Source organism: Cibotium barometz, chromosome 24 (assembly GCF_041138505.1).
Source record: "Cibotium barometz isolate CiBa-2024 chromosome 24, ASM4113850v1, whole genome shotgun sequence".
Lineage (NCBI taxonomy): Eukaryota > Viridiplantae > Streptophyta > Polypodiopsida > Cyatheales > Cibotiaceae > Cibotium > Cibotium barometz.
In genome coordinates this window covers 42,752,051-42,778,030 of record NC_141069.1, presented here as the reverse complement: position 1 = coordinate 42,778,030, position 25,980 = coordinate 42,752,051, and the positions used below count along the sequence as shown (strand labels likewise).

The 25,980-nt window shown below is 45.5% G+C and overlaps 1 protein-coding gene across 1 annotated transcript in view; it reads right to left on the bottom strand.

Annotated features, from left to right (window-relative positions):
- LOC147625326 (vacuolar protein sorting-associated protein, putative (DUF1162)) overlaps positions 1 to 25,980 on the bottom strand; it is a 137,314-nt gene that overhangs the window by 56,673 nt on the left and 54,661 nt on the right. The window contains exons 11-19 of the mRNA XM_086817965.1: positions 16,268 to 16,423; positions 16,081 to 16,144; positions 15,754 to 15,861; positions 15,438 to 15,647; positions 15,096 to 15,220; positions 13,885 to 14,044; positions 13,504 to 13,698; positions 9,895 to 10,325; positions 8,778 to 9,142 (exon numbers count right to left, since the gene is read on the bottom strand). Coding sequence (XP_086674091.1) covers positions 8,778 to 9,142; positions 9,895 to 10,325; positions 13,504 to 13,698; positions 13,885 to 14,044; positions 15,096 to 15,220; positions 15,438 to 15,647; positions 15,754 to 15,861; positions 16,081 to 16,144; positions 16,268 to 16,423 — 1,814 coding nt within the window. The remainder of the gene's footprint in view (positions 1 to 8,777; positions 9,143 to 9,894; positions 10,326 to 13,503; positions 13,699 to 13,884; positions 14,045 to 15,095; positions 15,221 to 15,437; positions 15,648 to 15,753; positions 15,862 to 16,080; positions 16,145 to 16,267; positions 16,424 to 25,980) is intronic.

The following is a 25,980-nucleotide window of genomic DNA, read 5'->3' as shown; positions in this document are numbered from 1 at the left end:
TATATGCTGAAAATGAATGAATGAATGCATTTTACCTTCACCGATAGGGTTGTAGCAAAAGGATGTTTTGAAGGGCAACCCTTTGCCATTGGGCCCGAGGAAGATATTCTTTCTTCCTTACTCCAGCTATTTTGACCCTGTTGACGAAGACCGGAACCGTTTCCCGATTACTCTCAGATTCCCAGGTCTTCCTCGCGCATATTGGCCTATGTTCGAGCCATCGGGTCCACTTTTGGGCTGGTTCATCAAGTGCCCCCCTCCACGCCTTGCCGACATCTTCTGCCCAGGTGGTCACTGCCTCGGCGGATGCTATCCCCAAGGTCACGGTTCTTGCCCATGACGTTGAGTTCTTTGAGGACTATGTTTTACTTCCGGGCCCTTGTCGCCCTTTGAAGCAACGTATGGAGATTGCAGGTAAACCCGACCAGTGCCAGGTTTGTCACCAACAGGATCACTTTGCTCAAGATTGCCCTCCACCTCCGGGTCGCACGAGGCCCCACAAGCGTGCTTCTCAGGCGCCACCTCCCTTGGTTCCTTCCCGTCCTTCAGTCCGCTAGGTGTGGAGAGTTGTCTCTCACGCCCGCCCCCCTGGTGCGATTGATAAGAAGGCCTCCTCGGATCATGTCCAGATAGATGATGTTTCTGGTCAGAGGGATGTGTCAGCTGATGCATCTTTGCACAGACATGATATCTCAGATCAAGATGATTTCGTTGAGTCCTCTCTACTTGGAGGGAGCGATATGCAAGATGTTCGACGCAGTGGTGATCATGTATTGCAAGATTTTCAGCATGATGCCATTGCCCTTGATGCACCGGAGGGCGAACAGGTTTCTCGTACATTTGCACCTACTGTGCAGGGGAGTACGTGCAGGGCCTCGGACAAGGGCATGTCAGTGGACTTTGCCCCGTGGATTATCTCGTCCTCCAACGTTATGACAGGCACCCTCAAGCTGCCCATCGTCTTCTTAGATCGGGGGTCAAACCCTCTTCTCTTCCATGAGAATAGTCTCATGGAATGTTCAGGGCCTTAGAGGGCTTCCCACCCGTGGTAGGAAGCGCCTTCTGAAGGACCAGCTTCACCCTGCTGTTACAGGAGGGTCTATGGATGTACTTTTGTTGCAAGAACACAAATTGGATAGATCTCAGTGTGGCAAAACTGGTAAGATGCTTTCTGGCCACACCTTCTGGTCCTCGGCAGTTGGGACTAGAGGGGGTGTTTGCATTTAAGTCGCAGCATCTGTTATGCCTCATGTTATTGGGCACGGTCATATCATCCCTACTAGAGCGCAGTGGATCTTGATCATGCATGAGGGTTAGAACTTGGAAACCTTGAATATCTATGCACCTAACGTGAGAGGTGAAAGGGTGGCCTTTTGGGACACCATTACAAATGTCATTCCCCAGGTTGATCATTGGATACTGGGAGGAGATTTTAATATGGTTTAGCAACCTTCTGACAAGAAGGGTGGACACGAAGGGGGTTTACACCCTTTCGAGCGAGCCTCATGGGAGAGGTTCACGCTTTCTTTTTTTGGCAGGAATTGCGAGACTGAGGATGACTTCCAGAGAAGGCCAAACTCCTTATCTTTCTCTTGGCATGACCGCAAGATCGGGGATGAGAGCATCTTTGCACGTCTAGACAGGTTTTATGTGGATGATTGGTCCTTGGACAGAGGAGGCACCATTGCTATTATGCTTGGCACCACCAAATCCGATCATTGCTCCGTTGTTTTGTGTCTCAGGGAGCCTGGGGCTCACTCGGCCTCTCCCCGTGCCCGTATCCCTGACTCTCTTTATTTAGATGCTGACATCTCCCTTGAGATCAGAGAGAGATGGAGATCTTGTGACGGTCCTCATCCTCGTCATAATATTGCGCTAGCTCTTGAGAGGACCAGCCATCATTATCATAGCCTTGTCCAAGAAGAAGGAGGCTCTGGACAAGGAGAGAGCTATTAGGCGTAAGATTGCTGCTCTTATAAGGGAACATGAAAAGCATCCACATGCGTCTTGGATTACAGACCTGTTGACCACAGTTAGAGCAGAGCTGCAGTTGGCCATGGACAGGAGGGCTGAGTTCGCGTTTCATGCGAACGAGGCTTTTTGGACTCAGATGGGTGGCAGAGATGCAACGAAGAGTTTTTCTCGGCGCATAGGCTTCCCATAGCGAGCATTATGTCGTCAAGTACTTGCAGGATTCACAGGGTGAGGTTCAAATTGAGCCTGATAAGCTCAAGGGTATTGCTTCAGAATGTTATCGGCCTTTGTTGATTGCAGAGGTGCCCTCTCCTCAGAGAGATGTGGCACGGCAGAAAGTTTGGGAGTGCATGCCCAGGCTCATTAAAATGCTATCTGTTCTTCCCTCGATGCCCCTTTCTCGAAGGATGAGTTCCTTCACGCACTGCATGCTCTTTCTAGTGGTTCATGCCCAAGGGATGATGGTCTTTTTCCCAACTTCTTTATTCTTTTTTAGCATCAGATTGGAGATGCTATCACTGTTGCCCTTCAGGAAATGTGGTTGTCGGGTATGATGCCGCCATACCGAGCTGATTCACCTTATCCCCAAGAGTGGGGACAAGACTGACATCAAGCAACGGAGGCCCATTACCCTCCTTGGATCTGTATATAAAATCTTAGCTAAGCCTTGAGTATAAGGTTGCAGCCGATTCTCCAAAGGACTATCCATGATAAAAAGAATGGGTTCCTCCAAGGAAGGAGTATATTTGATAACATCTTTTCTTTCTGGGAAGCTGTCGAGTGGGCAAAGTCTAGTCAGCAGCCTCTTGGCATTCTTCTGCTTGATTTTGAAAAAGCTTATGATAGAGTGGATTGGGATTTTTTGGAGGGCACTATGGCACACATGGGGTTTTCCCAAAACTGGATCAGAGGGGTGTCCGCCTATACAGGGAGGCTCATGGCACTGTTTTAGCTTGTGGGCAGCGCGGCGTGCGTTTTCAGATTTCCCATTCAGTGAGGCAGGGCTGTCCCCTCGCCCCTCTACTGTACCTCATTGTAGCTGAGGCTATGAGCAAGTTTCTTCGGGCTGCTCCTGGTGTTGTGGGTCTCAGGCTGCCTTTATGCACGGAGGAAGAGTTTTTGGACTCTGAGTTAGTAGATGATACGGCGTTGTTCCTTGAGGCTTCACCTGCTTGTTTATGTGCTTTCCGGACAGCCTTGGAGGCCTTTTGTTTGGCAGCAGGAGCTACTATCAATTGGCATAAGTCAGTTGGTTTTCGGATCAGTGATTCTCATCTTGCAGATTGGGGTACATATGTTGGTTTTACTTGGATTGAGAGAGGATGCTCTGCCAAATACCTTGGGCGTTGACATCTCCCCTGCACAATAGTTTGCTCCAGTGCTCTTAAGCATTAAAAGCAAACTTCATCACTGGAGTAGGAGGAAACTCGACTTGGCCTCTAGAGCTTTGGTGGTTAACCAAGTTTTGCTAGCCACGGCTTGGTTTATCGCTTTGTGCTCGATTTTTCATCAGGGCTGCATTGGCCAGCTTTGTCGCCTTATTCGGAACTTTCTTTGGTCAGGGCTTGATGGAAATGCACACACTAGGGCCAGAGTTTCTTGGGAAACCATTATCAAGCCTAAGCAAGAAGGGGGATTCAATATCATTGACCCTGAGGTGCAATGTAAGGCTTTGCTTTGTAAGCTTGTTGTTAAGGGCTTTCTTCCAGGCACTGAGACGTGGAAGGACTTTCTCATGCAGCAGATCACGAAGTGTCCCTGTTTGCGGAGGTGATTGGACTCTCAGCTCACGCTTTATTTTTTCGGATGCAGTTCACCGCTCCCCTTCATCCCCCCTGGTTAGGTCCCTCCTCCGCGCCTCGGACTACCTGAGGAGTTTTTTGTTACACACCCCCCCGTGTTCAGTGGAGGAAGCTAACCGGCATCCCATTCTGTGGAATGATTTGATCTTAGATGTGCATGGTAGGCCTCTTAGGGCAGCTATGCATATTCTTTGGGATGGCTGGGAGACCGTATGCCCCACAGTGTTGTCTTGGAGAGCCTCACCGAGGTGCAGAGATTCGATTTCACGCAGCATTTGAGAGGCTCTAGCCAGAGGATTGCACAGATTGATGCAGCCATTCCCAACCAATGGATTACTCGATCTTTCTTGGAAGGCTCTCATCGTTCTTGGTTTCACGTTTTTTCTGGGACAGGTGTTCCTCTTCAGGTTATGGGTCTCCCCTTACCTAGGGAGGATGATGTACCGGTCCTTTTTTCTGTACAAGATGGATGGCAACTGGAGAGATGTGACATGCAGGACCTTATTGAGGGCCCCCAGATTCGTCCAGTCAAAGTTGTTGGCAGGTTAGGGAAGCACGATTTTGTTGAACAAACACCCCCCCCCCCCCCCCCCCCCCCCCCCGCGGATGATCACAGAGTGTTAGCCTTTGGTTGTATGGTGGCTGCCCTATCAGACATTTGCATTGGGACCCCGGTGAGTGGGGGTGGAAGGATGTTTGTAACCCTTTGAAAAGCATGCCTTTTTCAGTTATACGGTGCGGAATGCCAGACATCTTATCTTGGGACACAATCAGAGTGTCCCTACTCTTAGACCCCATTGGGAATCTTACGGCACTTCGACTGACATTCAGAGGGTATTTTGGCAGAGATTGTGGCATTCTTATAGGAAGCCACAGATTTCCTCTTTTATCTGGGTTTCTCTTGATGGTGGTCTGGCCACCAATCAGTGGAAGTCTGTTACTGGTGCTTGCCCAGCATGCCCTAGATGTGCAAGAGTTTCGGAGTCAGTTTACCATTGTTTATGGGAATGCAGGGAAGCACAGAGGGTTTGGTCTGCGATTGCACACCTCTTTGGTAGGATAAAGAGGGATGCTATCATTTCTTTTGGTTCTAGCATTTGGTTGACACAGTTTGGGCCTCAGCTAAGATTCGAGGGGACTGACAGGAGCTTGGCCATTATGGTTAGGCAAGGAGTTGCTCGGCAGTGTTGTCTTCAGGATTTGCCACTTTCACACTTTGTCCCTCCGACACAGAGGTTAGACAGCTCTTGGGAGATTATTGCTAGCATCTCAGCCTAGAAAATCTGGAAGGCTAGATGCACAAAGGCCATTGAGGGTACTCCCGTTCTTGTTTCTCAATGTCTTTGCAGGATTTGGAGTGATATTATTCACACCATTATGGCTACCTGGGCCAGAATCCACGGATCTTCGAGGGCTACAGAGAGGAAGCGCGGCCAGTTTATGAGAGTGGGACATTGGTATCTTTCTCACATCCTCTCATTTAGGACCCTATAGGCAGCACAGGGCTCTCCACCTTGCTTGGTGTGAAATCTCCATTTTGTGAAAAATTTTCATACTTAAAGGAAGTCTCCTTTCTGCAAAAAAATAAAAAAAAATAAACTCCATCCCAGTAAAGGGAGCCATAGAGCTATATATAAAGCCCAAGAATAATTGAGCCAATGATAACCATGCAGATGCGCGAAACCATCATATATGTATAAATCCTCAAGCAAACATATGCCAAAAACTTAGTCCACAGTCCCTTGGACATATCCGTATGAAAACCATACAAACCACGCTTTTTAACCATTGATAGGATTTACCTGAATCAATTCAAGGCAAACAAGCAACACACATTTCTGCTTGTACGGGTATACAAGGGCTAAGTGTCCAAAAACACTTACAATAAATTGCAAAAAGTACCAACTTTGCAAAAGTCAAAGTATAGTTAACTTTTCTTTGCCAGGTTCGTCATGAAGCTAAAAGAAATATCTGCTCACCATATCCATAAGATATTCTGAGATATATCTTCAAATAGCTTGCTCATAAGCTTGATTTATAATCCACAATAATCCATATGGAAAGAGTGTTGAACACGGGCACATAAAACCAACTCCATACTTCGAGAATAAAATCTGTGAATTCATAAATCCTTAGTCCAAGATGTCTACTGTTCATACTCTTGACACATAACTGCTTCCATAAGTGAATAAGTTGTGGCCATGCTCAATAGCAAAACTATTGGCCAGTGTGGTCCCCACTTTTGATCTCTTCTCTTCCTCATTGGAAGGAAGCCTCTCCTTCCGAGAAAGCCTATGCTCTGATACCATTGTAACCGTTCAGGGACCCGGAACAATGGAAAAGACACTTTGAATACCAAATAGAGTATGAACACAACAGGAAGTCACAAAAATATAAAGACAGCGCACTGAGCTCGAACGGCCGGCCCTCATAAGAACTTCTTGATTCAGTAGAAGCTTTTACAAGAACTCAAGGTGAGGGTGCGTATAGCACCAGATTTTCCACAAAGCATCAACAAGGCTCATGCCTAGATCGGATTTCTCCTTCATTGGATACACCCATGTGAATCTGGAGTAGTCATCAATGAAAGTGGCAAAATACATGTGTCCTCCCAAGGATGGAGTCCTCATTGGACCGAAAACATTGCTATGTATGAGCTGTAATTTACTTTCAGTTCTCACCACACCATCGCGAGGGAAGGGATTTCCATGCATTTTGCCCAAAATGCAGCCATGATCTGCAGGGATCTCAACATGAGGCATACATTCAACCATTGTATAGAAGCATCAAACTTCCAAAGTTTACATGCCCAAAGCGTGCATGCCACAATGCAGCTGCCAGAAAAGAGGAACTGTCACTCGAATAGAACATACATTATGTGCTTAAAACTCATAGGTATCCAACCGATATAACCCAGTACATAATGTACTGGTGGAGACAATCTGAAACCCATCGGAAGGGTTTTTTATGAGACACTTCTCACCCCTAAACTCCACATGCAAACCCTGTATAGCAATAGAAGACACTGACACCAAGTTCTTCTTTATGCTTGGCACATAAAGCACATCCTTCATTTGATTTTTTTTTCCATTAGCAAGCCCCAAAGGAACCTTGCCTATGCCTTTTACACAGTATGAAGAGTGATCTGCACATGAGACACTCCTCCCATCATCCACATCCTGCATGGAGCTGAATACAGCACGTCTGGAAGTGATATGCCTGGAAGCTCCGCTATCTATGTACCAAACAGGTTGAGTCTTCTCACGTGCACTTAAGAACCACTCATCATTGACCTCTTCTATGGTTAGAAACACCAAGTCATCCTCCACAAGGTTGGTTGAATTCTCGCTTTTGTCATTCGAAGAATCCACCACATTGCTAAGACTCCTTGCCTCCATCCTTGCGACACTCATTGATAGTTGTGACAAAAACGGCATCTACCTTCCTTCTTCGTTGAAGGCTAACCCTTAGCTGAATTATCACCTTTTGAAGATGATTTCTTGTAGTCAACCTTGGACCTCCCTAGCAGAAGCCTATTCACCACCGTGAGGGCGATTGGCCCTAGTTTGCTCCTCTTGTAGAAGCAAGCCCACAAGCTCATCAAAAGAGACTGGATCTCTACCACCACTCATAGAGAGATTAAGGGAGGTGAGAAACCCAAGGTAAGGAGGAGGCAAAGAATTCAGAGTATTCGTAACAAGCCAATTCATCAATGTTCAGCACGTGTTCTCTGAAAATCTTTGACCTTGGTAAGACGCTCTGTCATGGAGTCTCCCTCATGCATCTCACGAATATCCAGCTGCCTCTTGAGATAGGCACCCCTTACCTCATTCCATATTCGATGCATATTGTCCGGTCTATTTTGCAGATCTACATGACCGTATATGAGGTATGATAGACCTCTTCAATGATAAGGCAATTGTCACATGCACAGTCCTGGACATGGATAACCTTGTCATTAGAGCCGATTTTACAGCCCAATAGGCTCCCAAAGTGCCCAAGATATACACCCATGTATGGGACACCTTCGGGCACGATTTGGACACAAAAGATGACTTTTTGGAGGAAGTTTTGTGGGCTGAAAAGGCAAAACCCACTGGATTACGAATTTTTATCTTCTCCCTATAAATAGCCAAGCTCTCATTTGTAGACTCCTACGTGGAACTCTCAAGCCAGGCCCACTCTCACAGGGCTTGGATGCATTGAGGGACAACGCTCCCTAGTCTTCAAGGTTCCTTCGGGTCTTTGTTCTTCGCCGCTTCCGAGCACTCTTCAATGAGAGAGAAACTCCAACACCAGCAAGGACACCATCTTGAAGCTGTTTTTCTGGTTTCCTTGCAAACGAAATGCTCAAAAACTGATTTTTAGTGTTTCTGGCAACAGGTTAGGGTTTCTAGCAGCATGACCAGCTCAACTCCCCCACCAACTGCCGCTTGTGCAACGCCCAAATATTTGCTTGCTCTATTTGTTAGCGCCACCTGCGCCGCCCGTTAGTAGTGTTGTGCCACCCTGATGCGGCTGGTCTTCAGTCACCTCCTGCTGACATGTAAGCCTTTGTACCTGCTGACGTTTGTGAACTCATGTCACAGCTTGTAGTCATAGTTGTCAGGTACGATACCGTATGGTTTGTACAATATGATACCGTACGGGAAAATACGGTACGATATAAATTTTTTTCTTATCGTAGGATCAAATACAGTGTTTTAAAAAATACTTATAGACTTAGGTATTTCTAATTCTAGATATGGAGTATTTTAAAAAGGAGGGAAGCATCATAGTACAGAGGAAGCTCAAACAGCCATAGATATTCAAAAAAAAGGCCATTACCTCCCAAAAAATTTACTTTTTTTGGGGAAAATTTTTTGAAACAAAAAATTCGGGAAAACAAAAATCTGAAAAAATCCGTACAAGTCCATACAAGCACGTACACTATCGTACAGTACAGTATTCCATACGATAAGCCATCTAAAACCGTACAAAAACAACCCTACATGTAGTCACCCGTTCTGGCTGACAAGTACACAGCTATTGCTGCCGTTGGCGCCCAAGCCAGCCACTCTTCCGCCACTGTATACAGCATCGCCTCCACCAGATACAGAGCTACGCTACATGTCACCACACGACTATGCAGAGCTGTGCCGGCCGATGTGCACCGCGACACTGAGCCACGCACTTCTACCTCAGACCATCGCACTTCTGTCTGTGTTAGTGTCGCAGAGCCACGCACTTCTGTTGTTATTTCTAATGCCCATGTCAAACCCGCTGCCTGGTACAGTGTCACGTCGCCGCTTCCTTGTCCAGAGCAATGGCCGCTTGCTCGCATGGTCAACACACACACCAATGAGTCACACCTGTCACTGCCCAAGCTGGTTACAAGAGACACCACTGAGTTGACAATAACAGACAGAGCCAAGAGCCGACACCACTAGAGTCAACAAGGATACAGCCAAGAACCAGCTTGCTCTGATACCATAGTTGCCACACGTTTTTTGAAACGCGTTTTTGAAACGTGTTTGAAACGTTTCAAAAACGTTTCAAACAAATTTCCAAAAGTTTTTTAAAAGTTTTTTTCAAATTTTTTTTCAGGTGTTTTTTCCAGGTTTTTTTTAGGGGGGTGTCCATAAATTTATGTTTGGTACAGTTTAATGCTAAAATCTACATTCAACTTTCATATACATGAATCATGATACATCATGAATGATGAATCCATGATTCAAATTTCATACTGAATCCTGATTCTTAATACATCATACATGATTACAATTTACATCATACAATGATCATACATGTAACATGAATCATGATACATCATACATGATACATGGCAGTCTTCAGGAATCAGGAATTAGATCATAGATGGCAAAAACCCATATAATTATTAATAGCATAACCAGTTTGAAGTTACAAGTTACAACTTACAACATACTAAGCAACATACTAAGCACTAGTGAATAGTGTCAAATGATAAATCTGAAATCTGAAATACAGATGTCTGTACCGAAAGACCAAATACAAAAACTCTGAAAAAACAAATGGTCTCCAATGTCTGGAGTCTGGACTCTCAACTCTAGACTCAAGTGTCAAGAGTCAAGAGTCACTAGTAGTAACTAGTAACTACTCAGCATCATCCTCCTCTGAGGAATGTGAGTCTGTGTCGTAAGAAGATGAAGCCTCAGCCTCAGCCTCAGCACTCGTAGATGCATGATCTGCTGATGTCGGTGCCCGTGATCGTGTCATAGTAGCTGGTGCCATCATCTCCTCGTATAGCATGGCATAGCGGCTGATAGCTTTAATGGCCTTCTTCCAACGAGGAGTACGCACGACGTGAAATGACAAAGCGCATTGTATAAACAACTTTGTCAATTCACGTGTGGCCTCCTTGACAGCTTGCTTTTGTATGCCTGCTTTAATGCCTGCCCTCTTTAGAGAAGGCACGGTGGGCAATGAAGATCTGTGGGCTACAGGAATGGAGCTAGACCCACCTGCTTGACTCTGCAAATCATCCTCTGTCCTAGCTCTTTTGGACACATCACCTACAGAATCTGTATCCTGTACATCATCATCAATAGGCTGAATTCCCTTTGCTGCTTCATGTTCTCTCTTCCATTGCTGAAGAGACGCTACAACCTCTCTTGGTACTTGACTGCAAGGGCCAATGCCTTCCCCTCTTACTCCTGTAAAATGGGCCTTTACCCTAATAATAGACCCACCTGACACTTTGGCACAAAAATTGCATTTCCACCTTTCTGTGCCTGAACCCCCATATCTGCTCACAGGAGTTACGTGGTTCCACATGGCATCCTTAGCCCGAGGCATGATGAATGAATGAAGAAATTTGGGCAACCTGGCAAGAAATGCCCAAATTTCAAATCTGAAATTTGGTCCAAAATCAGAAAAAATCAGCATTTAGGGTTATTAAAAACCTGAGAAGCAGGGTGCGTAGGGGCCGGAGGAGTAGGCTTGGTGCGTAGGCAAGGTGTGCATGCACCAATGTAGGCAACCTGGCAAAAAATGCCCAAATTTCAAATCTGAAATTTGGTCCAAAATCAGAAAAAATCAGGATTTAGGGTTAGTACAAACCTGTTACCTACGGTGCGTAGGGGCCGGGGGAGAAGGACTGGTGCGTAGGTAGGGGTGCAAGCAAACCTGGAAGACTTCAAAGGCTGGAAACGTCTCTTTCAAGCGTCACTTTCAAAACTGAAATGCCAGGAGATACTGCATCGTACGTTTTCTATCATAAAAAAAAACTGGCCCAGCAAAAAAACGCGTTTCAAACGTTTGAAACGTTTGCACGTTTCAAACGAGTAGCCTAAAGTTTGAAACGCGTTTTTTTGCAACTATGACTGATACCAAATGTTAGAAAAGGAGGGCAATGGAAAGCTTGAACTGCAAGTTATAACAAACACACAGTACACACAATACACAGAGAGAGGTTAGCAGTGGGAGAGGCTCTCATGTAAGGAGGTGAGAGGGAATGATCATTAGCAACAAAAGCAAAATGCCCCTAACACAAAGGACTAAAGGGGTCCAATCAACACGTGCCATGTGTCCCTATAAAAGAGGAGGTGCTACTAAGGTTATAAACCATCCAAATGTGTGTGCTAATAAAAGCCTAATTAACCCCGATACCTACATACAATTCCATTACTAATGTGAATATCTCCTATAATGACTTCACGGAATTACTACCCACTCACTCCATATATCTCCGGTGCACATGAAATTGTGTGTGCTAACATGGAGAAAAGTGGACAGGAAACAAGTTAAAGGTAAGAGAAAGGGTTTGAGGGTGGATGAGAGGGCTGAAGCAAAGTTTGCAGCTTGCAGAGATCAAGAGCTTCGAGATGGCGCATGAAGATCTTGCACAGTATTCAATAGATGAATCCATGCAAATAGTCACCTTGAACACTCTTGTAGGCAATGTCACACAATTGCTATTACAGGAGGAAGAGACCTTGGAGGAGCTGGAACTTCCAACATATCTTACTAAAAGGATCCCAGGATTCTAGTTGGATTGAAAATTTCAAATAAAATCACCATGGCTCAAGCACGGCTTTATCCAACATGAGAACACAATCTCATGACTCTTGAGATACGGGATTTGTTAGGTCAACCAACACTCACGACACATCCTAAAAGAATCATCGCCAAGATTCCCAGTTTCACTCCCGCTACATACAATGTATATTGAAACTAACCCCCTTACTTGCAAGTTCTTTGTATGAGCCAACAAGAAGGGAGAGGCTGAATTTATAGGAGTATTGAGTTTAAAAAGTCACCTGCTTTAGTTTTGTGCTTTTTAAAAGCTGAAGCTTAAAATTACGCCCCCTCTCGCTTTAGCACAAGAAAAAAAGCTATGCTTTTTTTAATCCAAGCTTTTCCCTATTTTAATAAGCATGCCTCTTTTAGCTTTCCTTCCCCACATGGCCCCTACATCCCTATGTCCACATCCAGCCCATCCTTGTGTATCAAGATCGCTGCCCAGACCATCTAGCCGACTTGCACACTCTGATCCTGAGCCTAAGATCTGATTGTTGTGAGCCTGCTTGGTACCGATGGCCCCAACTTAGCGTCCCATACCACTAGGCCGAACCACCCACCTTGCATCTCCATGGCCATGAGGTCTAAATGCCCCTAGCAGCCCTCCTATCTATGCATGGACACCTCAATAACTCATAAGTTTGCTTTATTTTTAAGCTTTCTTGCTTTATTTATAAGCTTTTAGCCATTATTAACCCAAGGCTATTAATTGTAAGCTCTTAACCAATCTAGACCTCATCTTCATCCTACTGGCGCCCTTAACCAACGAGTGAACCCTTTGGATGTTTTTTTCGTGCCATCATCTTCCATTCGTAAGTAAAATACAACAAAAAGCAAAGACACGGTTTATTATTATAGGAGCTTTTAGGTCATTATTTTTAGCATTGGACAGTCCCTCTTTAGTTGAAGCCTTATCTCACAACATGGGTCGATGCCAGATACTATAGGGTGGTCAAACAGGCTCCTCTCACAATTTCTGAGCAGTCTGATATTAAGTTGTTTTGGACAAGATTTTGAAAATTTTGACCAGTTTTGTGCAGGTTTGACTAGTCCACTCAGCTCAGAATTAAATATCTTTTCTTTGCATTGCTGTTTTGGTAATAAAGCTGTAAGACGAAAGATTGTTTAGGAGGATTGCAGCCCCCACAATGGACTTTATCAACAATAAAAGTAACGTCTACATCCACAAGAAAGTAGATGCTTTGTTCTTAAAAATCTGAGGGGCTGAGTAATTAGCTTCATGAGACTTTTCAAAGTATTTAGTGCATCAAAGGTTGATAAAAAAAGAGTGTACCCTGAAGGGGACCCACCCAACTTCAATCCCCAATGCAGTGTACAGAGGTTTCACACAATCTTGTGTAGCAGTTCATCTTGCATTATTGTTGCTTTCATCGACTAAATTATTAAGATCTCAGGGCAAGCCTATCACAGCCCCTCCCCCTCCTCCGCCGCTCCTTGTGCTGCCAAATTATGCAACATTCCCATGGTGCCCACCTTTGAATGGTTGAGAGGTTATTCACAACATGGTGTGGAATTTGCAGAAACAAGGGAAGCCTTATCATATCTTCACACAAGCTTTTCAAAGCAAATATTAGTAATAACACATTTTCTGCCAGTTGACTACATTCCGAATATATGAAGTTAAATGTTTTATTTCACAAAACACTATCCATAACAATATCGTTACCTTGACTATAACGTCAAAGTCCTTGTCATCAGAAAGAACCTCAACCTCAACAACTATAAGTGGCCCTCCGGAGCTCCGTTTTGAATGCAGGCCAGTATCTGAGCCTGCAACAGTCGGTTGCCTGATCCCCGAAACAGCCTCTGCATAGCTTAGCTGATGATGCCCTGTCTCTGAGAAGCAAGATAAGATTGTCCCCTGCAAGACTCGTATAAGAAAAAGAAGACAGTCGGATGAGCTTGCTACTAATAGAATGCAACCAAGCAGTGTCAACAGGTCCTTGCCCAGGTAAAGCTGCCCAGAAGGGGGGATGATATCAAGCCCTAACACCTACATAAGTAATGTATAACTCACAGGAAAAGAGGAATGCGAATAAGCAGGTACCTCATTTCCCAAAACCACAGGATATACAGAGGTTTTTTGACAAAGATCTGCTGCTTTCAATGCTTTGACAGTGACAAAATACTTGGTCGACTGCTGCCACACCTTGATTCTGGCCTCAATAACTTGCATATCCAAAGATGCAATGTCTTCTTTTGGGTGCCTGGAATAACAACACGAGTGCAAATGACTATTTCTTTCAAGCAACTACACTCGAGGCTATGGTCTTGTCCTGTGGACCATAGTTGTCAAAACGTTTTAATGGAGAGAAAACATCAACCCCTTGGAAGTTTTGAATACGGCATTTCCAGGAGTTGGGAACGGATCCCAACGCCACATCACTAGGACCAATACTTTCAAAAACTAGAGTTCTAAGCGTCTTTCTATTCTCTAAAGGTTTGTTAGTCATAAAACAAAGCAAGTTGAATGCAAGAGCCACCTATAAACTCTTATGTTTTCAATGTTTTGAAGGTGTTGCAAATTCTTTTTCTTGTAATGTGCAAATTCGAGCATTTCAATTGATAAGTTGGAATGAAAACAGGCCAACGGATTGAAAACAGGGATTCTTTCCTCCAAACGTTTAACGGGGTTGGGATTCAAAAAACGGGAAGTCTTGACTACCATGCTGTGGACTGTGCAAGTGCAGACAGTTCTCAGAATGTTTGGATAAGCCCAAACAGGGCACCCACTATCAGCCGGGGGCTGGGCAACAAGGCCATCCAAGAGGGGCAATAAATTTTTGCTACTTTGAAAAAGAATTGTTTGGCAACTAGCTGACCAGCCGCCTAGCACAGAAGAGAATCATGCTGGAAGAGCCCTCCCTCTCCACTTGTCATTTGAGCATTTACATCCACCAACCCAAAATGGTTCCTTTCTGAGCACCCCACATGGAATTCCCAATCACCAGTCTTCACCTCAAGCACAAATCAGTAGTAAAGACCACAAAAAAAGAAGCTGGCTTGGTCACCCCACCATAAACCCTCATGAAGCAGCCTCCAACCTTAGGCTTGACAAACACCAAGCCAAGCTCTAAACCCATACCACCAGAGCCTACTATGCAAGTGTACCAATAAAGCTTGACCCAGGTTTAATCTGGGTCCCTGCTGTCCCCAGGAATCCTCCCTTTAGACAGAAGCCTTCAGTAGGATTCAAAAAACAGTACTACTTAACTTTATGTCAATGATAAACAGAACTGTGAAGAAGATATATCTTACAGCCCTCTTAGCGTAATCGAAGCTCCACTGATATAGGAAGTTATGGCAACACGACAAGAACCTTTGGGTAATTCTCCATGGTCCTTCAAGCCTAAAGGATGATATTTGGTGGCTTCATAGATATCCTGGTTCACAACACAACATGAGAAAATGACACACTTATCTAGTCAGCTCATCACGGGACATGTTATCCTAGTCACCCAAAAACAGCATAGGACATGTTACCTAGTCACCTCATAACAACACAAAAAGAAGATTCGACGTATCATTTGGTCACCTCATCACAACACAAAAAGGACATGAACATCCACCTCCAGAGAAGGTATAGCATGACACTATTACCTCAATTATCTCATCTGGCAAAACACCAGCAAACTGCTCACTAGCAGCAGTGCTTCCTGCTGCCCCTAACATTCCAAGAGACAAAAAGTTTAACCAGCTGCGCTGCTTTATAGATGACAGATCATCTGGTTTCCCTTCAGACATCGTCTCTTTGAACCTAACATCCGCCTGTTCACTCACACTGTCCTCTTGCAGCATCTCTGGTACATCCTGCTGTACAAAAATCGAGATGCCATGAATTGTGTGCTTACTGTACCCTTCCCTGACCCTTCCATGTATCTAAAGACTAGCAGTTCTTGTTTCAAAGCACCCCTACCTGACCCTGCAAGCTGTCTTCTGCTGTGGATCTGAAAGATAATATTTCTTCAAGATCGAGCTCTTTCTCTAGTTCCTCCAGCATACACAGGCTCTGATCAGCAGCTGGCTTCACAACCAATGTTTGCAGTGTCTATGACATTTAATACAGTGGCACAAATCTCAAGAACAATTGCTGTGTGTGTACATGCATGCATGCATTCGGAGAGCAGGTGGGTCGATGTGTGGGTGGGCATGCATCCGTGCGTCCATGCGTGCTTGTCCTCTTGATAATGCACACAGAAAAGACGAAAGTAGTAACAAGCAAAGAAAATTAATGAGTGCCCACCTTCCCTTTCCATAAGCAATCCAGCTTTTCTTTGTACAAAATTACATACTTTCTCTGCATATCCCTGTTCAAGCATTCCATTAGTTTTGTAAGCTTAGCAATTCCTCTTTTCTAGGACAAAGCACACAAGGCCAAGCTAGTTATGAGTATTCAAGGATGATACAGCCATAGAGCATAGTAAATTTACATCCGCCATCCAAGATAGCTCCATGCAGTGCGACGTAGATTCTTGCGCACATCAACCAACACTGCCTTAACTGCATAATGCCACCAAACCTTTTCCCATCCATTGTCTCTCCTATTAAAACCATGCTGACCAACTGCAGGCCTGAAACGTCCATATCTGGAAGTAGCAACCAGAGCACTCATCTGTGTTTGTACATTTACACATGCCAAGAAACTGACAGCAGGAAAGATGCTTGCAGTTTGTGCAACAAAATGTGTCATGCAAAGTGGCAAAGTGGCAAAGGACATTACACAGATTTACATTTAGTATTATCAAGGACAACCCAAATCCTTGTGATGAGAACTCATCTCTCTTAAAGGTATATAGTAGCAACTAGTTTTCCAGCCATCATGAGCTCTTACCAATGTCCACACCCAGTAAACTAGCCTGGACATACGGGTTCTACCCACCTCCTAGAAGGCCAAGCTTCTCTTATATTTCATTCCGATAACAATGAGCAGGCACAACAAAGTTGAGACATTGTCATTCCATGCCATAACTATGAAGTTTCTTGATGGCCCAGAAGAGTGTTGAAATCATAAAGCCTGAGTTCCACCTGATAGAGAAAATATTTCTTGTTTGTAAGGAACCCATGAGGAGCTTTCATGATTGCAGCATAGTGAAAGGAAACATATCAATATTTTGAAGGTTTCATTTCGTCTCTTGTGGATGAAATGGAGGCGGCTTTCAGTGACACTTGCTTTTTTTCCCAAATTAGTTAACAAAAAACGTCCACCTGTGGGTGTACTACAACCCTCCATAGACGTTAAATGTGCAAAGCAAAGGAAGGGGGCGCTCCCTCCATGGTTGGCTGCTCTCACAGGGAAACATCTTTGTGGGTTGGGGTGTTTGGTAAGTGAGTAGGCGGTGGGGGGAGAGGGGGACGGGGTAGGGGGTAGGGGGTAGGGGGTTGGCGAGGGGTAAGGGGTGCTGGGGTTGGGGTTGGGGTTGGGGTTGGGGTTGGGGGGGTTTGTAGTGATGTCGTCATCCCTGGCGGTGAGAAAAGGGCCACTACTCCATGTCCACAGGAAGGCCGCTTGGCGTTGCCTCATCCAGTCACAGTCTCTTGTCAATGGATCCCAATATCTGCACGGGGTATAGATAAGGTCCGTCCAAATGCAACTGATGGTCTCTACTAGAGGGGTGACAGTACCTTGATTGGCCTCCCTGCAGCACACGCCAAATGTGCCAAGCCACCATTTTGTATGCAACCTTAAGAGTTTCATCCATAAACGGCACAAAGGAAACGAGAAACGGGTGACATTGGAAACGGAGTTTCCGATCCGATAGGCCCCGAAACGGAGTTTCCTTGTGAGTATGGTGTAGGTGCTCTTTTTTCTTCCAGAACGCGCCAAGCTTCTGAGTTGCTAGTATAACTCTTGTTCTCGTCTGGCGAGAAATGCCCGTTTCTTTCGGCGAGTGAATGTATGGAAGATGCGTTGCATTTTATGTGTTGAAATCAGCCTATCTTCCCTCTCGCGTAAGAGGCGAAGCTTGGTGGTTTTGCACTCTTCATTATACCATCCATTATGGGGTTGGGTTCCCACTAGCAAACTTGCTGTGGAGCATTTGGTGTAGGGGAAGCTGGCATGGGCGGAGCCATGGATGATGGAGGAAAGTTGGGATGTGATGGTGGAGATAGGGAGGGATAAGTCGAGAGCTGAAATGTGGCAGGAGAGGTGGTCCTCATAGATGTGGTCAAGATCATGATGGAAATGAATAATGGTGAAGGTGGTGACAGCGGGTGTGGGTGTGGGTGTGGGTGGTGACAGGGGGTGTGGGTGTGGATGGTACGATGGGGCATGAGATCATGAAAGAAAGTAATGCGTGGTCAGCTAGTATGGGGGGCGGAGGGATGGTGAAGTTTGAGATGTGTGGTATAAGAGCGGGAGATCCCATGAAATAATTTCCAACAGGTTTCCCATCGCTATCTTGTAAAATTCAAGAACTATTCAACTATGGATGCAAAGTGGATGGAGGAGGGTGACTTAGCAAATTCACCTCAAGTATTGCAGCTTTATCTTGATGCCTTCGAGTTGGAGCCGACTCTTGCTACGGCTCATTCAAGTTCAGCAAAGCATAGGTCTGGAGAATTCCCTAATGCTCAAGAGGGGGGTAGCACGTCCGCTCCCTTGTGACAAACAGGCTCAACTGTCATCTAGAGGTCGCTTGGTGCAGCTTTTGTCTCACCTGAAGGTACTCACACCTAACAGTACATCTGCTTATGGGACTTCTATGATATATGTGTACTAGTCACATTGGATGTTCTGGTTATGTATGGTTCATAGTGGTATACAACTTGGACTATTACTACACCATTGGTTTGCAGTGAATGTTGTTACATATGTATGGCTCACAGAGATTGGGACGCTCATCTTGCCATATTGTACTTTTCACTTTCAGTTGGATCACATGACTGATATTTTGTTGTATAGGCATTCTTCTGTTATCAGTGTGGTTCCACTTGGATGTCATGTTGTATCACCAGGATGCAATCGGGGACTCTTGCCATCTTTCAAGAGGGGAGTTATGTCACGACCCTGTGTATTTGTGCAGCGTATCCAAACATTGGGCATGGTGGTCAGTGTGCAAGACACAAGTGTGCAGAACATCTATTAAATGTGCACACTTGGGGTCAAGAGGACTCAAGGTATTATTAAGGCCCTTTTTCCATAACCCCATTTGGGAGGGAGGACAATGGTTTGGCGGGGACAAAGAGTTAAAAACCCAATAAAATAAAAGAACCCTTTTTGGGGAGCATCGTGGCCCATTTGGGGGGGGGGGGGGGGGGGGGGGCGGGGTGCTACGTTATTTTTGGAGGACGCATTCTTTTTGGAGGAATCGAGCTGCACTTGTACGTCTCTCTCTCACGCTTTTGGAAAGGGAAGCTGGCGGGCAGCGTACAGAGGCTGAACAACAAGGAAGCGCAAGGCTGGCCGACACGCTGGTCAACAGGAAGCACACGGCTGGACTGCAGCAGTCGGGCTGGAGCACGTTGGCTTTCTCTTGGGTACAGGCTAGCGGGCTGGGCTGTAACACTCAGACATGCTCTTTCTCTCTCCTTGCTATTAGTCGGCAGTAGCACACGTGTAGGTGCTTTCCCACTAGACAGCAAGCCTGCGATCAATACTACAGGCGGCTACAGGACAAGTGGCGTAGGTCTGAATCTCTCTTTGGCATTGATACCCAGAGTGGAATGTAAATGGATGTACCTGATCTGTCCCATAGGTCGGATTCGGCCTCCCGTGGACGTCAATATAACTTTCTTTCTTTCTTTCTTTCTACAGCCTGGTGGGCGGTGTCAGCCGCACATAGGTTAGAGTTCCTCTTTCTTCCAGCTTGTGGGCTGTTCGGGAGTGCTATTCTTGGTCCCTTCTTGTGAGAGGAGGGATTTGCAACCTAAGAGGGTAGAAACAGGAACACTTCTAGCATGTTTTTGGAAGGGTTCGTAGGCTATTTTATGGCAACGTGCATGGGCCAATTCGCTGCGTTTTCAGGGCCTCATGGATGTATCTTCTTGGCAAATTAGAGGTGAAGTGGTGTTTTGAGCACAGGGCTGTGTGAAGCCTCTATGCTGAGAAGACCAGGGGACTGGCAGTTTGGACATGCATATGTATAAGCCATGTTGGGCCATGATGTATTCAGTTGAACTCTTCATTGAATGTGAATAAAGAAATACCAAAAGGAGCGTCAAGCTTTGGGGCCAACAGGTGTCGTTGTTTTTGTGTAGGAGCACTATAGCTCCCTTTTTTCTTTTTACTTTGCTAATTTACAACTGTGTTTGGGCGACTCTTAGTCTACCGCACTTTGGTTTCTACCAAAGGCCGGTTTCACCGAGAGTGTTTCCGGGTGCTATTCATTGTCCTACACACTCCCAATGACTAAAATTCAGCAAAACAGCTCTCTTTCTTTCTGTTATTTCTGGTCTTTTTGTTGAAAACCCTAATTTCAGCCTTCCTTTTTCAAGTTGAACCATAGGGGAAGCTTTTCCAGGGTTCCATTCATCCTCTTGAAGACTTTTGTCGCAAAGAATTGCGACAAATCGAAGATTTCAACACTCCAAGCACTTCCATCGTAAAGACTTCCGCTATCATCGACTCTACTTGCAATTGGTAAGCTTTTATGCTTTTAAATATGGAAGCAAGTAGCAGGAAGGAGGAACCGGATTACAAGATTACATACCCTGCGTAGTGTTCTCTTGTCCTACGTGCTCTCTTGCAGATTGTTGCTACCATGTGTTAGTGAAACAATAGAGAGCAGATGGTAGGGAACATGGGCACTTGAGAAGGTAGTGTGAGTTGCAAGTCTTCAATTAGCATATGAATATCCTACATTTCCTACAATGGGGCAAAGCATGGCAAGCCATCCACTATCTCCCAAACCAAAAAACATCAACCATAAAGAGTCATCACGCTGTAATTCATGGCACTGATGGCTGGTCTCTCACAACTTTGAAGTGCCATAAAAAACGAGCAAAGGGGGCTCCCGGGAGGACGCGATACTGCGGCCTCCAGGAGCCACCTGTGCTCATTTTTTAAGGCCCTTCAAAGAAGCAAAAGGTAGGCATTAACATGCCCTTTGATGGGCAAAAAAATTGGGTAGAGAGGGCTCCCAAAAGGTTGCAATATCGCGGCCTCCGTGGAGCCCTCTCTGCCCTTTTTTTTGACACATTAGAATGAAGAAAAAGACGATTCATAGACCAACCTGGATGTGCTATGACCCTCAACCCTAGATGTACTGTGACCCTCAACCCTTGATTGCTGCGACCCGCCGACCCTCGACCCTAGATGATGTGATGTGACCCAACGGCGCTTGCTATGCGACCCTAAGACCCGCTGCCATGTATGAAGCCAAGAAGAGCCATAAGACGAATAGCCAAGAAGAGCTAAGAAGAGCATTTAATGCGACTGGGGGGGGGGGGGGGGGTGGCTGCTCTCACAACTTTGAAGAGCCATCGAAAACGAGCAAAGGGGGAACTCGGGAGGCTGCAATATCACGGCCTCTCCAGATCCCCCTTTGCTCATTTTTTATGAAACTTAAAAGTTGTGAGAGACCAGCCATCAATGCGCTTTGATGGGCAAAAAAAATGGGCAAAGATGGATCCCAGAAGGCCACAATATTGTGGCCTCTGTGGATCCCTCTCTGCCCTTTTTTTTGGCACATTAGATTGAAGAATATGAGGACCAACCTGGAGAACGACCTGCCAATGCTCGATGTGTTGTGACTCAGCGCTGGTGCGATGTGGTGTCCCTCGTGCCTATGACCCAGTGCTGTTGCGATGTGGAGTGGAGGTCTAGGGGAGGGGTGAGGGAGGAGATGGGGAGGAGTGGAGGAGTAAGGGAGGAGATGAAGAGTGGAGGAGTAAGGGAGGGTATGGAGGAGATTATCAGTCCGAGCTGGAAACTAGTGAAACCCCCATCGGAGTAGCAGATTGTCTACCCGGTGCAAAGCTGTTCACAGGGGAAGTAGTCATCTCGACTCCCCATACTTTGTTTGCAATACTGTATTCATATGCATTGGTATGGAAATCTGGTCAGAAATGCCCATGACACTACGTACGTAGTTGATTCTCCAAGATCAATATACTTTATTTGAGGGAGGAGCCGGCCATTCCGGCTCATTGTGCGTCTCTTGTCAACTTAGCAAATTACTTCTTGTATTAAGCATGTTGTCCATTAAATCTTGGTGTATTTAAGTGTATAGATTAGCATTGTGTTCAACCAAGTTACAGAAGAATGGTAAAGACACGACACACGACAATGATACAAATACTTCTAGTAACACATCTAGGGCTCCCAGGGCGCTTCCGGCTCGGGAGAACCAAGATGGTGTATTTCTCTAGTATACATGCACTTTCCCTCATGTGCTTCTAGCCAGAGGAGGCTTGTGGGTGGAAGAGGGAGCTGGTAGCAGCTCCATTTGTTGGTGCATGGGAACCGTGAGTCGAAGTTTCAAGCATTAAAAATCTGGCAGAACATGGTCATCTTTGGTGTAGCAGAGATTATGGACAGGATCTGTTCCGAGTTCATTGTTCGAGGCCACTATTGGGTATTATGGGCGTGGTGTGCCAGCAGCTCATCATCTTATTCTTGGAGTTCACTGCACACTTGTGTGGGAATTCCGAGCCAAGCAAAGTTCCTTGTTGTTCGTGTTGGCATTTTGTTTCAAGGAAACAGGTTGGCAGATGCTCTCTCTGAGGTGATTCTGGTATCTGCAGTACTAGAGGGTCCATGGTTGCATTTTCATCAACTTATCTTCTTTAGACTCTAGCACACTATGAGCTGTAGAGGGGGTGTTAGAAATAGTGCATCTCAATGTTATGAGGCTTACCCTATTTTTTGGGTATTTTATTCATTTTCTCCTTGTGTAGTAAGTTATAAGGCAATCGGCCAGTTCACATATTTACTATATCAGGCAACTCCTCATATTCATTTGTAGTATCCAATCCCTCCACTTTGTTCAACACTACTTGTTGGCTATTGCCATTGTAAAGCTTCTTGCTATTATAAAAGGTGATCTTTCCACAAGCTCTCTCTATCTCCACCATTCCAATATGACAGGGATGCACCACATATCCGTCTCTCATAGTGAGAGGAACAGAGTATTGAGACAGGACCTATCGCAGCTCTATACACGAGAGACATGGATATCGCCTACAAAGCCTCTTCCACCGAAGATGCTATACTACAGAGATCACTTCATGAGTATCACTGATGATGGATTTATAGAGAGGCTGTCACGTAGGCTGTAATGCCTGTGACCGACGGCAGACCGGATGGCCATGTCCGGGGTTCAGTGGGAGAGGACGCCCATGCGGAGTCATGGGCGGCCAGGCTAGTGTGGACGGCAGGCCACACACTATATAGCCTGGGGGATGAGGGGCAATCCTCATTCTTCCTCTATGGCTGGGTGGTGAGCCAGAGGCCGTCCCCTCTTGTGGTAATGCCCGTAGCGGCGTTACGGGAATGTAACACTGGTATCAGAGCGTGGTTCCAGGGAATCGTGAGAGCCCGCGCGTGAACGGGGGACCGGAGCCCACTCGATGGTTTTCATCCACAATCTTCTCACCCTTATCTCGAATGGAGGGTGTGGAGGGAGGCAGCCATGGAAGAATGGAGGGGAAGAACTCTCTCTCTCTCTCTCTCTCTCTCCCCGTCACACACACGAAGGAGTATCGCACGTAAGCAATTTCTGTAAGCGATTGAATTTTTCTGAATTGAATATTTGTTTTGAAATTTGTTTCAATTGTGTGCGGGGGAAGTGGAAGGGGCGAAGAGAGCCCCATTGTCTGCTAAAGCTTCGTTGAAGCTTGTGTGTGGGGGGGCGAAGACCACCAGCCCACGATGCTGTGAATAGACCACGTCGTGGGGGCGTAGAACCCTGAAGCTGCTGTTGAATGGCCGAATGGAGGGTTGACCTGCGCTATCCGCCCGTTGACCTGCGTGTGGGGGGCGAACGCAGCCCAGGCGAAGATATTACCACGGGCGGGTGAAGACCAACCCCACCATTGCAAGTACGGGCTTGTTTTTTCCAAAGCGAACAGAACTTCGCTGGTGTTGTTGGGCGGGTAAATGGCGACTTGCGCTGTGTGAAGGAGGACGCTTCTGCCTGTGCTGCCAGCCAGGCCAGCCAGCCTAGGCGGCGGCGCCGGCGCCGGCGGCGGCGGCGGCCAGCCATCAGCAGCCAGCCAGCGCTGCAGGCGGCCAGAAAAAGGAGAGAAAAAAAAAGGAAAAAAAAGAAAATAGTTAAAAACCATTTTTTTTTCTTTTAAATATATTTTTATTATTCATTTTTATGAAATTAAAAATGAAAAATTCAAACAAACGCTCTCTCACGGCTGGTGAGGAAAATAATTCCCGCAGGAAAGTTAATCCTGGCAAGGCACAGCCTCTCGACAATTTTTAATTTTGTTATGAAGACTCTAGGAGAATCGCCAAATTTCAATTTACACTTGCGAGCGTCGTCTTGCTAGAGTTAAAGTTTGTTCGGACAAATTTGTGTTTGTTTTGTAGTGACAAACAAATGTGTTCTTCTGTAGACACCCCACAAAACAAACCCAACACGGTCGTCGTGCCGTGTGGCCGTAGTGCCTGTTTTCCACGAAAGAGACCCACCGCACACGGCCGTAGCGCCGCGTGCTAAGAGAGACAAATCCCACGGCCGTAGACGTGCCGAGTCCTTTGAGAGAGACGTTCTATGGCCGTTGTGCCTAGTGAACACGTCTATGACCGTAGCACCTCGAGAATAACACATGTGGTGATCACACATTTGGTTCGGAGAGACTAAATGAAAGCGGAGCATACACTTAGTATTGACCATCAAAGTCATGTAGTTTAGCTATAGTGTAAATGTGAAACCGCGGTGTGTTTACTTGGGCTAAGAAGACCGGCAATGGCGTCAGTTGTGCCCAAATTAGACGGAGTGCTTATCACGAGAAATCAAGGTAAGCCTAATTGAGCCATAGTGCTCATAACCCTTCACAATCTTTTAACAGTTGCTAGAAGATTGTGATAAACTTTGGCAAATAAAACCATGTACAAGCGTAGTCTTGATATGGTTATGCCTTGTGTCCAAACAAGTTGCTTGCTGTTTGTAGCAACAAGAGAGCTTTGGCCCGTAGAGGCAAGCTGGCCCTTGTTGGTAGTACCAAAATAGTGTCACTACTTGAGCCTAGTGACTAGTTTGATTTAGTCACGTGATTGCCTGGTAAAAGTAATCCCTAAGGTATGTATTACTTGGGATAAAGGGGCTAGGAGTGCTGCTAACAGTACTCAATTGAATGGTTTATCTACGAGTACTAATCTGAGTGATTAGTACACGCCTAGTTATAATAGCAGATTTAAGATTGATTTGTAGAAATCAAAGGTAAATCTGAAGGGGTATAGTCTTGAGATGTAATGCTCAATACCCTTATACAATTTGATCGAAGAGAACTGTTCTTAAACTTACAAGCATGGTTTTCTCTTCTTTTTATTGCCATGCGTTGACATCCCACTGCTCGAGAGTTTGTGGTGATCTTTCGAGGGAGGAAAGAGCCTTTTTATATGTCACATCAATTGGTTGAGTGGTAATTTGATGGTATGGGACATCAAATTCTCACGGAATCAATTGTAGTCTTGGTGGAATGGGACGCCAAGGCTTGTGCATGTAACTTGACTCTTTGGCAGGTCTGTATGTACACTTGTCTGTAGTGATAAAGTGTGCAAAATAAAATTTGAACTTTGCAAATTACCAAATATAGCCATAAGTTGGGATAAAACCCAGTTAGAGAGTTCGGAGAAGCTCTAGGTAGCAAGACCATCATGGTGTGCTAGTGCTAACAGAGTGATTTAGTTTCGGAGTGATCTAAATCTAGAGGTTAGCAGTAAGACTAGTTTGGTTGGACAATTTCATGCATGGGGGACGCCCTATAGCATTTTGCAAGCGTAGTCTTGCCTATGTTCAACATAAGTGTGCGATTGTGAGCACATTTTAGTTGCTACCATATGAATTTGGGAAATATATTACTTTCCTACATAAGCAATTGTAATATTGCAGGACATGCTATTTTGCTTACAAAGTTCATGTGCGTGTAAACCCTATACGTCGTATGACCCCTTGGGAATGAGTGGAGCATTCCATGGATTTAATAAGGTTTTACATGGCAATAGTGAGTAGTATCTCAATCCAGATGA